This window comes from Neoarius graeffei, chromosome 24, assembly GCF_027579695.1.
Source record: "Neoarius graeffei isolate fNeoGra1 chromosome 24, fNeoGra1.pri, whole genome shotgun sequence".
NCBI lineage: Eukaryota > Metazoa > Chordata > Actinopteri > Siluriformes > Ariidae > Neoarius > Neoarius graeffei.
The window spans coordinates 50408520-50422314 of record NC_083592.1 but is presented as its reverse complement, the minus strand read 5'-3'; the positions used below and the strand labels follow the sequence as shown (position 1 = coordinate 50422314).

At 40.2% G+C, this 13795-nt stretch overlaps 1 protein-coding gene across 1 annotated transcript in view; it reads right to left on the bottom strand.

Annotated features, from left to right (window-relative positions):
• The window catches only part of ksr2 (kinase suppressor of ras 2), a 273796-nt gene that overhangs the window by 88404 nt on the left and 171597 nt on the right, over nt 1-13795 (bottom strand). The window contains 1 exon segment of the mRNA XM_060907435.1: nt 6805-6888. Within this exon segment, the coding sequence (XP_060763418.1) occupies nt 6805-6888 (84 nt within the window).

Genomic DNA, 13795 nt, shown 5'->3' with positions numbered 1-13795 from the left:
TTTCTCAAAATCCAGTGAATGTGGATAGAATAAAACAGTTATTCCACTCAATCTCGTTGCACATGGCTTATAGCCGACTCAGTGCTACACACCTCGTTGCAGCTCATGTACGACCAGGGCCGCGTTAACCCTTGCCGAGGCCCTGGGCAGACACACCCCCGAGGCCCCACCCCCGCCTGTTGTCAACTGCGCTCAGCAAATTCACCCCCTCAGACGTGGCTGTCTAACTAGACACAGAAACTTAAATAATGACAGTGGCACAATTAGAAATACTATTGAACGATAAAACTTTATATCCATCAACACCTATTTAATCGAGAAAAAGCAATGGTGAAATAGGCAACTGCATGGTGAAAAAATCCATCAGACGTCACGGTTAACAAGCCTGGTTAACTAAAGTTTAGCCTCAAGAAGCCTTTGAATGAGTGAGTCAATGAACAACACGTCAAGAACATAACCTCGGCCTACAACAGTTTCTTTAGTATTCAGAACAAGAACATTCATTTGGTATATAACCGTTCGTTTTCATTTTGGAATCCAGGCGACTTTTAACTTGTGAAAACAAAGAGCGATAACAAAGAAAGAAAAATATCTTGCTTCTCAGAAATAAATCTCAAAATGTTAGGCTATGTGAAACATTTCATCCTTTCACACACGTAATGTCCCAAACAGCAGTGGCACACAGCTTTGCGCATTCAGTTTGACAGCCATGGGTCAACTTACAAGGGCACTTTCCTACTTTTCTGGAACGCGAAGTCATTAATAAAATCATTGAACTCAAGTTGGCGTAGCGTGTGAAGACATGGTGGACAGTGATCATATTGACAATGACGGGTGATTTATGCGACGGGACAAGGTGGGCTTCCTTACGGGTGGCGAAATGCATCAAAAATGTTATCAATATGATCAAAACTTCTGAAAATATCGTTTCATATTTTCCAATCTAGCTACCTCCGAGGCCCCCTAGTGGCCGAGGCCCTGGGCAGCTGCCCATGAAGCCCATTAGGATAACGCGTCCTTGTGTACGACTCGATTTCATGGAATAACTGTTAATTATATCCCTCATCCCAAAAATTCCAAACTAAAAGTGTGAATGACAAAGAATCAGAAATAAACCTGAAAAATATACTGGAGGTCTAACTGCCTCGTTAGGCATGATCATGATACGTAGATCTAAACACACTGAAATGCTCGCGGAGCCACAGCTGTGACTTGAGTCGGCCATAAAGCCGGAAATTGTGTCCAGGATATACCATGACTGACTCGCACCATATCCATTATTTTATTTCTGACGCCAGTGGTGGAACTATTTTATGTCACGTGAGCCATCCTTGGCCCAATCCCTGCACGGGAATTTTTTGATGAGGGATACAGTGCTAAATGTACAAGTGACAGAATAACACCTAGTGCATAGGTGGCCAACCCGCGGCTCGCGAGCCGCATGCGGCTCTTTGCCTGGTGTCATGCGGCTCTCACCTTCACGTCCAAGTTGGTGTTCGTTTGTGGTTTTATGTGCGTTTTTGCTTCACTGCAGTTAATTACGGTTATTTTATTAAAGGTGCTTCACTTGGTTTCATTACGGTATTTTCACATCATGACAAATGCGCAGGTGCGTGAGATGATATGCTAAATTTCAGATCTCAAAATGGCAGGGAAAAAATGCACTTCAAAAAGAAAATATGAAGATGAAAACAGGACGTTTTTAACAGAGTGGGAGGATTTATATTTTTTCGTTGAACGTTATGGCAAGCCATTCTGCCTTCTATGTCAGTCGTCATTGTCGCATTTCAAGGCTTCAAATCTTCAGCGTCACTTCAGCTCACTACATGCTAAAATTGACCAGGACTTTCCGAAAGGGAGTGAACTTCGTAAACACAAGTTAATCACGTTAAAAAGTCAATCACAAAAGCAGGTACAGCTCTTCAAAAAATTTACAAAACAATCAGAGACAGTAACACATGCATCGTATAAACTGGCTTGGAACATTTCTGGTGAGTTTCATACCATCCCTGCTGCTGAGGCTTGGGATACGCGCTGGGCGCGCAAGCCTGAGTAGTGGGTGAGTGCTCATTCAGTTTTGATGCCTTGAGTGAGAGTAGAGTATACTGTAAGTGTAAATAGTCATGAGAACACAGAACACATTGAATGAGAAGGTGTGTCCAAACTTTTGGCATGTAGTGTATATACATTATGTATTTGTTCATTTGTTTTCCAGTTATCAATTTGTGTGTGCGCGTGTGTGTGTTGTTCTTTCAAAAATTTGAGCATTGGGGCGTCGTGGCTCAGGTGGCTAAGGTGCCATACCATAAATCCGGGGACCCAGGTTCGATTCCGACCTGAGGTCATTTCCCGATCCCTCCCCATCTCTCTCTCCCGCTCATTTCCTGTCCTGTCTCTACACTGTCCTATCCAATAAAGGTGAAAAAAGCCCAAAACAAATCTTTAAAAAAAAAAAATTTGAGCATTGTATTATATTTTATCTATATTTGCACTTGCACTGATCACTGTTCCCAGTGCCTATGGAGCTTGTACTGTTTGAGGAAATTAAATTAGCACTTTGTAATTTCCATTTTCCGACTGACTGTATTTATTTGAATACTTATTTATTTGAAATGGGCAGCATGGTGGTGTAGTGGTTAGCGCTGTCGCCTCACAGCAAGAAGGTCCTGGGTTCGAGCCCCGGGGCCGGCGAGGGCCTTTCTGTGCGGAGTTTGCATGTTCTCCCCGTGTCCGCGTGGGTTTCCTCCGGGTGCTCCGGTTTCCCCCACAGTCCAAAGACATGCAGGTTAGGTTAACTGGTGACTCTAAATTGAGCGTAGGTGTGAATGTGAGTGTGAATGGTTGTCTGTGTCTATGTGTCAGCCCTGTGATGACCTGGCGACTTGTCCAGGGTGTACCCCGCCTTTCGCCCGTAGTCAGCTGGGATAGGCTCCAGCTTGCCTGCGACCCTGTAGAACAGGATAAAGCAGCTACAGATAATGAGATGAGATGAGATTTATTTGAATGCAGGTCATGCAATTGAGAATTCAAGCTGAATCAAAATGGCTTTTGCATTTTCGATGTTAAACAGGTAACTCCAAAATGCACTAGAATACAGGAAATTGCATCTAAGAAATCCAAAATTTTTCGGGGGAGGCCCCCCGGAACCCCCCCCAATGGGGGGAATCCCCACATGTAAACAATGTCTGCCTTTGTGCCCCACCTACAATTTTCTTCACCAGTCGTCACTGTTGAAAATGACTGGCCTGTGGTCTTGGTACTGCAGTAAGTGTATCATTATCATGTTGGTGTGGGGCATTGGTTAAGTTGGAGTGTGACATCAATGTGGCTGTGTGTGTGTGTGTGTGTGTGTGTGTGTGTGTGTGTGTGTGTGTGTCTGCGCGCGCAGAAGGAAGGGTAATATTTGTGTGCCCATGTTCATGTGCCGATGTGGCTCTTTGCCGTAACACAGTAAGAATTGTGGCTCTTGGGCTCCGACTGGTTGGCCACCCCTGACCTAGTGTAATATTCTGTTGAAGTACCAACAATCGGCAAACAGCCGATGAAAACAAGCCAGCCATACAAATAAGCTGACAAAGTACAAGTAAAAATAGAGAAAAATAAAACCCCAATGGCTAGTATTAAGTCACCATGACCAGGCAAGACAGTACACAGTCTGGGTTGAGTTTCAAGGCTAAACTCTTTTTCATTTTTTTTTCTATTCATGCTGTTTTTCATTTTAGACGCTGAACTATTTCACTATTTCTTATGTTAACATCCTGTAAATCTTTTTGATAGATAAACTGTAAATAAAAGTACATATAGTGTGGGAAATAAGGAATTTTAAGCAGACTGACACAGGACAGACAAGTCTGAAATGTTGTCTGTCCATCCAAAAGGCCCAGAACAATGCAGGGTCGCATCAACTGACTGGATCAATCAGATACTGTAAACCCTAAAACACTAGTTCAAATGCATCGTGCAATAAAAACAACAGTGAATACTGAGTGTATTATTATTATTACTGTCTTATTTAGTGTGCCACTCGGGGAGAGGGATGTGCCTGTAAATTTTGGCAGGGCTGGGACCTTTGGTGGCTGAGTTATGAATTTTTAAAGGCTGGCTTGAGCCAGGACTCATAGTAAAGTTTTCGGCGAGCAGCGCTTGCGCTAGGGAATTGGTGGCGAATAATGGGCTGAGGCGGGGTTGTACTGGGCCGGGCCTGGGCTTGTTCGAAAGGTTTCGGGGACAGGGAGGTGCCTGTAAATTTTGACAGGGCTAGGGCTTTGGTTGGCTGAGTTATGAATTTCTAAATCCCCGCATGCGAGAGCGGCTGGAGCAAGGGCTTGTGCTAAAGTTTTCCTTGAGCCGCGATTTGTCCTGACATCGAATTGGGCCGAGCCTGGGCTCATTTGAAAGACTTGGGAGAAGGAGGTGCCTGTAAATTTTGGTGGGGAAAGGACTTTGGTTGGCCGAGTTATGAATTTTTAAAGGCTGGCCCTGTTTCACAGGCCGTGTTACAACATAATGTATTCGCCCGGTGTAACATTTGGAAAATCAGAAGTAGATTAGACCCATATCTTTATAATTTTTAATGGGCCTTCCAGTCCAATGCTTTTGAAATACAGACAGATAAATAAATGCGAAAATTACCGGTCAATGGCCGCCAGTCCAGCCTTATTTCCCAAACTGTGTGCATATCACAGGTGGCTTCTCCAGTGAGGAGAGGGAGGAAGATCCTCCTTAAAAATTCTAAGAATAAAAAGTTGAAATTGTCTTGACCAATTTAATGAATTGCTGTCCTTGAATATTACTATTTTACTGCCAAATACGACATGTACATTATATTCATTTCTCTGGGTGAAATTACATTAGCACCCCCTATCGCTCGCTATTAGAAATTACTGCACGGAGGATCTTCCTCCCTTCGGCTCCCATTCACTCCGATTCAAACAGTCTCCGGCACTGGCGGCTCGTGGTTAACATAGACTTCAATGAGAGAGAGGAGGAAAATCCTCCTCTAAGAGGGTGGGACTAGCTAAGAGATCTGACAAGTGCTACAAAATATCAACCAATAGGCTGCAGCCCTAGTTGCGCAATGAACCAATAAGTAGAGGCCTTAGCTGCCTGGGGGGAGGGGTTATCTTATCAAACTTAACTTCTAGATCCGGTGACTCGGGCACTTCGGCAGTCAGAGTGAGAACGGCGAGGTGGAAGTGTATTGACTATGTTATAGATATTCTACGAATAAAGTAATGGAAACAGAGGACGTGGTGAATGTTTTGCTTGCAAAACCCTTCCATGGGCTGAGCTACAAACATGGCCGCCAGGTTTGCTTCGTTAAATACGGAAGATTTTGAGAGAATTTTGAAAGAGAAAGATGTGTTGAACACCTGAAAGTAATGTGTACAGCAGCTATAAAAAGTGTACACACCCCGTTAAAATGATAGGTTTTTCAACTATTATCAACTCAACCCGTGCGTGTAACTATAGCCGGTCCAGCAGGTGCGGTCGCACTGGGGCCCGTGACCTTCAACCAAGCATTCCTTCCTCCCTCACTTTTACAAAAGCCAGCCGCTACTGGTGCATATATATATATATATATATATATATATATATATATATATATATATATATATATGAGTGATTCCACGCTTATGGGTACTGAAATGGGGACATGAACTTATTCACCTAAAACCATTTCTTTTTTTACCATCAGGTCACAAAACATGTAATCTTTAATGAATGATATGTTAAAAGATAACTTTAATTTTCTGAGATGTAATAAAAACATATTTATATGCCAAAGTCAAGCCTATGAGTTCCAAAATGATGTCTGTTCCATTACTTCTGTTACGATTGTCCATCTCGCGTCTGTTACAAATTAATTACAATCTCGCTATATACCATGTTAATCTTATTGAAAGAATGTGTATGTTTATTCTACTACACATGTTTATTAATTATATTTGCTAAAACATCACCTTCCTATGTTTCAAAAAGTAATTCTACATTGTTAAAATTGAGAATATATATGTCCACAACACTTCTGTTACGTTCTGACTTTGGCATATAAATATGTTTTTATTACATCTCAGAAAATTAAAGTTATCTTTTAACATATCATTCATTAAAGATTACATGTTTTGTGACCTGATGGTAAAAAAAAGAAATGGTTTTAGGTGAATTTTTAAAAATAAGTTCATGTCCCCATTTCAGTACCCATAAGCGTGGAATCACTCATATATATATATATATGGTTAGTCAAAATAATGTTAAGACTAATGGATTATTTTTCTCCTGAATGAGTGGTATGCCGTGACCGCTGCTGGCGTAATTGAGCTCTACTTTTTTTGACACCCCAACAGTGACGTCAGATGTCTAGATGGTGCAGCAGTACGCCATTGATGAACTTCCACGACAGATCCAATTGGTTTCTACCATTTAAGTGTTAACATAATTTTGACTAACCCTGTATATGTATATTCTCCCACTCAGAAAACAGGGGGCGCAAACTTTTTCACTTAACTGAAATTAGAATTTACTATGAATGTAATCATGCGATAATGAAGAGGGTCAAGAAGCAGATGATCTTTTTTTTTAACTCGTGTGTATATCATGAACATTGTAGAAAAACAGAGTTGACTTAAGAATAACATAAGTAATAAAGCAGGCTATTAATCATAAAAGTGAAGTGCAATAAAACTTAATCAAGCTTCTCGTGACTCTCGTTTGTTAATAAAACTGATGAAATCATAAGAATGAGCTCATAAGAACAGTAATAATCCATAGATGGTATGTGTGTGTGTGCGCGTGTGTACTTACTTGCAGGTTTTACACTTCAAGCCAAATAACATTCCTTTCCCACAAACGATACAAGTCTGTGACATCCAGTATTTGGTGGAAAATCTGTCAAAGATAGAAATCAAGAGTGTGGACATTCTTTCAAATGGGAATAACATCTCTTGCAATCTATTTTAAGGAAAAAAAATCACATTTAAAACATGCCCTGCTTTAGGTATTCGGATTTGCTTTGACCTTTTGACTGCAATTCCCAGGTTCGTGAGATAAAGAAGCCCAATGTGTCAAAGCAGCGATTGTATTTGCCCAATAGCCTTCTCGCTGAGCAGCAGACTACACAAAACGATAAGCACTCTTCCTCGAATCCTCAATACAGACTAATTTAATTGTGACTTTCAGTTTGTGTGAAACGATCAGCTGTGTGCGTGAAAAATATTCCAGGAGGACAAAGGCCACACGGATACACGAACGAGGAAAAATGGCTACGATTCTAAAGAAATATGAGGCGCGGACAAGGTCTCTTGCTGACTCTTTCTATATGAATTTCTTATTAGGAGCCATATCTGTTATGTGCTCAACAATAAAACGCTATTGAGATGGCTCTCTAACCGTCGAGCCGCTGCAGAAGTGCGTACACGGACAGCTAATGGAATATGACTAATCCAGTCTGACAGACAGAATTGAAATGTCTTCATTTAGATTAAGCAGCGTCGTCTCGTAAAAAGCGAAGGCCTTTCGGTCCACATCATCACACTTAGATCTGTTTTTGGAGCTGAAATTTAACCAGAGGTGGGGTTTTTCCCCTCACAGAATTTTAAAACAGCCGCAACTATCTGGATAATAGTTTTACCTGTAGAAAATCAGAAACGTGTTCAGGATTCTGAACCAAACTCAGCTTAAATATATAGAGGATGTTACACGGTTTCGCCAAGATATGAAGTTTATCGTCGAGTGCTGACTGTACTGTAGATATCACGAGTGAGCGAAGCGTATATATACAGTGCCTTGCAAAAGTATTCATACCCCTTGAACTTTTTCACATTTTTCCACCTTACAACCACGAACCTAAAAGTTTTTTATTGAGATTTTATGTGATAGACCAACACAGAGTAGCACATAACTGTGAAGTGAAACGAAAATGATAAATGGTCTTCAAAATTTGAAACAAATAAAAATCTGAAAAATGTGGTGTGCATTAGTATTCAGCCCCCTGTACTCTGATACCTCTAAATACAATCCAGTGCAATCAATTGCCTTCAGAAGTCATCTAATTAGTTAATAGAGTCCTACTGTGTGTAATTTACTCTCAGCATAAATACACTTGTTCTGTGAAGGCCTCAGTGGTTTGTTAGAGAACACTGAAGAACAAACAGCATCATGAAGACCAAAGAACTCACCAGACAGGTCAGGGATAAAGTTCTGGAGAAGTTTAAAGCAGCGTTAGGTTATAAAAAATATCCCAAGCTCTGAACATCTCAAGAAGCACTGTTCAATCCATCATTCAAAAATGGAAAAAGTATGGCACAACTGCAAACCTACCAAGACATGGCCGTCCACCTAAACTGACAGAGCGAGCAAGGAGAGCACTGGTCAGAGAAGCAGCCAAGAGGCCCATGATCACTCTGGAGGAGCTGCAGAAATCCACAGCTCAGGTGGGAGAATCTGTGCACAGGACAGCTATAAGTCGTACACTCCACAAATCTGGCCTTTCTGAAAGAGTGGCAAGAAGAAAGCCATTGTTGAAAGACAGGCATAAGAAGCCATGTAGGGGACACAACAAACATGTGGAAGAAGGTGCTTTGGTCAGATGAGACCAAAGTTGAACTTGTTGGCCTAAATGCAAAGTGCTGTGTGTGGCAGAAAACTAACACTGCTCATCACCCTGCACACACCATCCCCACTGTGAAACATGGTGGTGGCAGCATCATGCTATGGGGATGCTTTTCTTCAGCAGGGACAGGGAAGCTGGTCAGAGTTGATGGGAAGATGGATGGAGCTAAATACAGGGCAATCCTGGAAGAAAACCTGTTGGAGGCTGCAAAAGACTTGAGACTGGGAAGGAGATTCACCTTCCAGCAAGACAATGACCCTAAACATACAGCCAGAGCTACAATGGAATGGTTTAGATCAAAGAATATTCATGTATTAGAATGACCCAGTCAAAGTCCAGACCTAATTCCCATTGAGCATCTGTGGCAAGACTTGAAAATTGCTGTTCACAGACGCTCTCCATCCAATCTGGCTGAGCTTGAGCTATTTTGCAAAGAAGAATGGGCAAAAATTTCAGTGTCTAGATGTGCAAAGCTGGTAGAGACATACCACAAAAGACTTGCAGCTGTAATTGCAGCAAAAGGTGGCTCTACAAAGTATTGACGCAGGGGGGCTGAATACTAATGCACATCACATTTTTCAGATTTTTATTTGTTTAAAATTTTGAAGGCCATTTATCATTTTGGTTTCACTTTACAATTATGTGCTACTCTGTGTTGGTCTATCACATAAAATCTCAATAAAAAACTTTTAAGTTCGTGGTTGTAAGGTGGAAAAATTTGAAAAAGTTCAAGGGGTATGAATACTTTTGCAAGGCACTGTATATATATTGAGTGGTATATTTTTCAACACAAGAAGCTAAACTTCATATCTTTGCACCACCGTGTAATGTTCTTTATATTATATGGACACATCCACAAAGAAAAAAAATACGCAAGTCAATCAAAAGAATTTCAATTTTGAACTGGCTCACCATTTCAAGTCAGCGGGAAAACACTGGGAGTGACATCATCAGAGTGAAATATCAGGAATTATTATACATACAGGACACTTTTTCAATTGAATAAAAACGCGTGTTCTATTCCCTTCTAGCGGGTTTCATTCATTTGGTTTGATAGCATGAAATATTGTTAGCATATCGCTTATCCTACGTGTATTACGTCACTCTACCCAATGGAGAATGAACGTTGAATATGGTTTACGATATTGCATGGTTGTCAAGACAACATAACGTCACACGTCGGAGACATAAAACTTCCATGCTAAGCGACTGAGACAATTTGTAAACAAACATGGCCACCAGGTTTGCTTCATTAAATATGGAAGTTTTTGAGAGAATTTTGAAAGAGAAAGATGCATTGAACACCTGAAAGGAATGTATTATAATAATAATGTTGGTTGGCTTTTTTTGTGGTATATCAGATATATTCCATTCAGCTACTTGTCTTCGACTCGTTCAGTATCATGCTAGCTGAATGGAATATATCTGATACACCACTGATATACCACTCAACGCCAGCCAATATATTATTTAAATATGTCACTCAGATCCGTGATGTATTTCGTATGAAAAATATGAGTTTTTCAACACGAGAAGATAAATTTCATATCTCCAAGCCAAAGTGTGATTTTCTTTTTATTATATCGACACATTCACAAACAAAAAGTACTCAAACTTATCAAAACAATTAATTGATTCTCTCATGAATGACAGAGATTTAGGTCACAGTTTTGGTTCTCCATGTCCTGGATGGAGCTCGTATGAAAAATACGAGTGGTGTATTTCCCAGTAAAATACTCACGTCCATATAATATATCAATATACGATTTCATTTGTGGCATCCATGATAGATTATTTGCCATGAAAAATGTCTTAATGTGGGTTATTTTGTTTATTATTATTACTATTACTTCTACCAGTTTTTCAGGAGGAGGTTATACGGTGGTGCTTGAAAGTTTGTGAACCCTTTAGAATTTTCTATATTTCTCCATAAATATGACCTAAAACGTCATCAGATTTTCACACAAGTCCTAAAAGTAGATAAAGAGAACTCAGTTAAACAAATGAGACAAAAATATTATACTTGGTCATTTATTTATTGAGGAAAATGATCCAATATTACATATCTGTGAGTGGCAAAAGTATGTGAACCTTTGCTTTCAGTATCTGGTGTGACCTCCTTGTGCAGCAATAACTGCAACTAAACGTTTCCAGTAACTGTTGATCAGTCCTGCACACCGGCTTGGAGGAATTTTAGCCCGTTCCTCCGTACAGAACAGCTTCAACTCTGGGATGTTGGTGGGTTTCCTCACATGAACTGCTCGCTTCAGGTCCTTCCACAACATTTCGATTGGATTAAGGTCAGGACTTTGACTTGGCCATTCCAGAACATTAACTTTATTCTTCTTTAACCATTCTTTGTTAGAACGACTTGTGTGCTTAGGGTCGTTGTCTTGCTGCATGACCCATCTTCTCTTGAGATTCAGTTCATGAACAGATGGCCTGACATTTTCCTTTAGAATTCGCTGGTATAATTCAGAATTCATTGTTCCATCAATGATGGCAAGTCGTCCTGGTCCAGATGCAGCAAAACAGGCCCAAACCGTGATACTACCACCATCATGTTTCACAGATGGGATAAGGTTCTTATGCTGGAATGCAGTGTTTTCCTTTCTCCAAACATAACGCTTCTCATTTAAACCAAAAAGGTCTATTTTGGTCTCATCCATCCACAAAACATTTTTCCAATAGCCTTCTGGCTTGTCCACATGATCTTTAGCAAACTGCAGACGAGCAGCAATGTTCTTTTTGGAGAGCAGTGGCTTACTCCTTGCAACCCTGCCATGCACACCATTGTTGTTCAGTGTTCTCCTGATGGTGGACTCAGGAACATTAGCATTAGCCAATGTGAGAGAGGCCTTCAGTTGCTTAGAAGTTACCCTGGGGTCCTTTGTGACCTCGCCAACTATTACATGCCTTGCTCTTGGGATGATCTTTGTTGGTCAACCAATCCTGAGGAGGGTAACAATGGTCTTGAATTTCCTCCATTTGTATACAATCTGTCTGACTGTGGATTGGTGGAGTCCAAACTCTTTAGAGATGGTTTTGTAACCTTTTCCAGCCTGATGAGCATCAACAACACTTTTTCTGAGGTCCTCAGAAATCTCCTTTGTTCGTGCCATGATACACTTCTACAAACATGTCTTGTGAAGATCAGACTTTGATAGATACCTGTTCTTTAAATAAAACAGGGTGCCCACTCACACCTGATTGTCATCCCATTGATTGAAAACACCTGACTCTAATTTCACCTTCAAATTAACTGCTAATCCTAGAGGTTCACATACTTTTGCCACTCACAGATATGTAATATTGGATCATTTTCCTCAATAAATAAATGACCAAGTATAATATTTTTGTCTCATTTGTTTAACTGGGTTCTCTTTATCTACTGTTAGGACTTGTGTGAAAATCTGATGATGTTTTAGGTCATATTTATGTGGAAATATAGAAAATTCTAAAGGGTTCACAAACTTTCAAGCACCACTGTATTTTCACCTCCATTTGTTTGTGTGACTGTTCCCAACGTAACTCAAAAAGTAGTGAACGGATTTGGATGAAATTTGGAGGAAAGGTCCGCCATGGGCCAAGGAACAGGTGAGTCAATTTTGATGCAAATCCGGATATGTATGTGGATCCAGGATTTTTTTTTTTACTTTATACACATTATATCCATAAATATCATACTTTTGGATTTTGGTCTGCATTCTCCTTGAAATCTCCCGAGTAGATATTATGCAAACTGTCTCATTTTGCAGGCAGTGAGACACTTTGCAAGTCAATATGAGTTGAAATGTCACATCCATAACGATGGAATTAGCCCACGGCAAATTGCTTAAAATTCACTAAAATGAGTTAAAGGTCTGTGCTTCCTTCGTCCTGTCAGTTCCCATGAAGGAAGCATTTCCTCCCTCTTCTTGGGGTGAACACTTTCACTCCAGTGTTAAATGGGCTTTTGGGGCAGTTTGAGGCCAGGCACACTCGTCAAAAAAAAAAAAAAGTTCAAGCTACACTTTTTCTTTGTTAAGTAAGGAAAAACTGAAAATGTCACTTGGGAAGACAGTGCTATTTATATCACTAATAACATCATGCTAACTACTTGTATGTGTTGCAAACGAAAAGAAAATTCTTTATTGTTTGTGTCACAATAAAACAACAATTTGCATCTTTAAAATGGTAGGCATGTTGTGTAAATCAAATGGTGCTAACCCCCCAAAAAATCCATTTTAATTCCAGCTTGTAATGCAACAAAACAGGACAAACACCAAGAGGGATGAATATTTTTGCAAGACACTGTATACCTACGTTCCTTTTTTTACGATTAGCATTGAAGCAACTCCTCGTCATATTTTGAACTGCTGCTTTTAAATCGATATTTCACTCATCACATACGCATTACACTGAGACACGCATTACAAGGTCCTGAAAATGAGTGTGAGTGAACGAATCTTACTTCAAAATCTTGCTAATATATAATTCACACTGCATTAACCCCAGATATTATGTGAATCTTTCATATGATTTTTTTTTTTGTGAGACTGTTTATCTGCATTTCCCAACAGCAAATATCCCTCATTGTTCTCTTTAGTACAGAAGCACTAAGTTTTTCTCTTCCCAGTCAGTGGCATTTGGGAGAATTGGTGATTCAGTCCATACGCAGATGCTCAAAGCAGGCAGACAAGCACTTGTCTTAATTGGTCTGACATTTTTAACCATTCCACCACACACACACACATATATAGTGCATGATTATGGCACAAAAAATAAGTGTTATATTTTGGCATTAACGGAGCATGAACAGTTCAACCTACACTCACATGAGTTTCACATTCAGCAAAAATGCCTGTCAACAACCAAAGCAATGACATCTAGCTGACGCTCTGGAGACTGACGTGGTGGAAACTTCAGTGTGGGCAAAAGAAGATGAATGCAATATTTATGATGGACTCTGGATATATATTTATGCTGTATACAGGTGTTTTAACCAATAAGGGGCATCGTTGTCCTTACCATAGGTTTCTTCTGCCTACCAGGGACTTTTAATTTACTCTATTCACCTAATCCTGGGTTTTATCTGCTTCGTCCTTGGCTTCATCTGTCTGGACATGGCTTTCATCTGTCTGGGCTTTATACAGTATGCCTGGCTATGGGCTTTAGGAAAAAAGAAAAAAAAAAAACCTTACA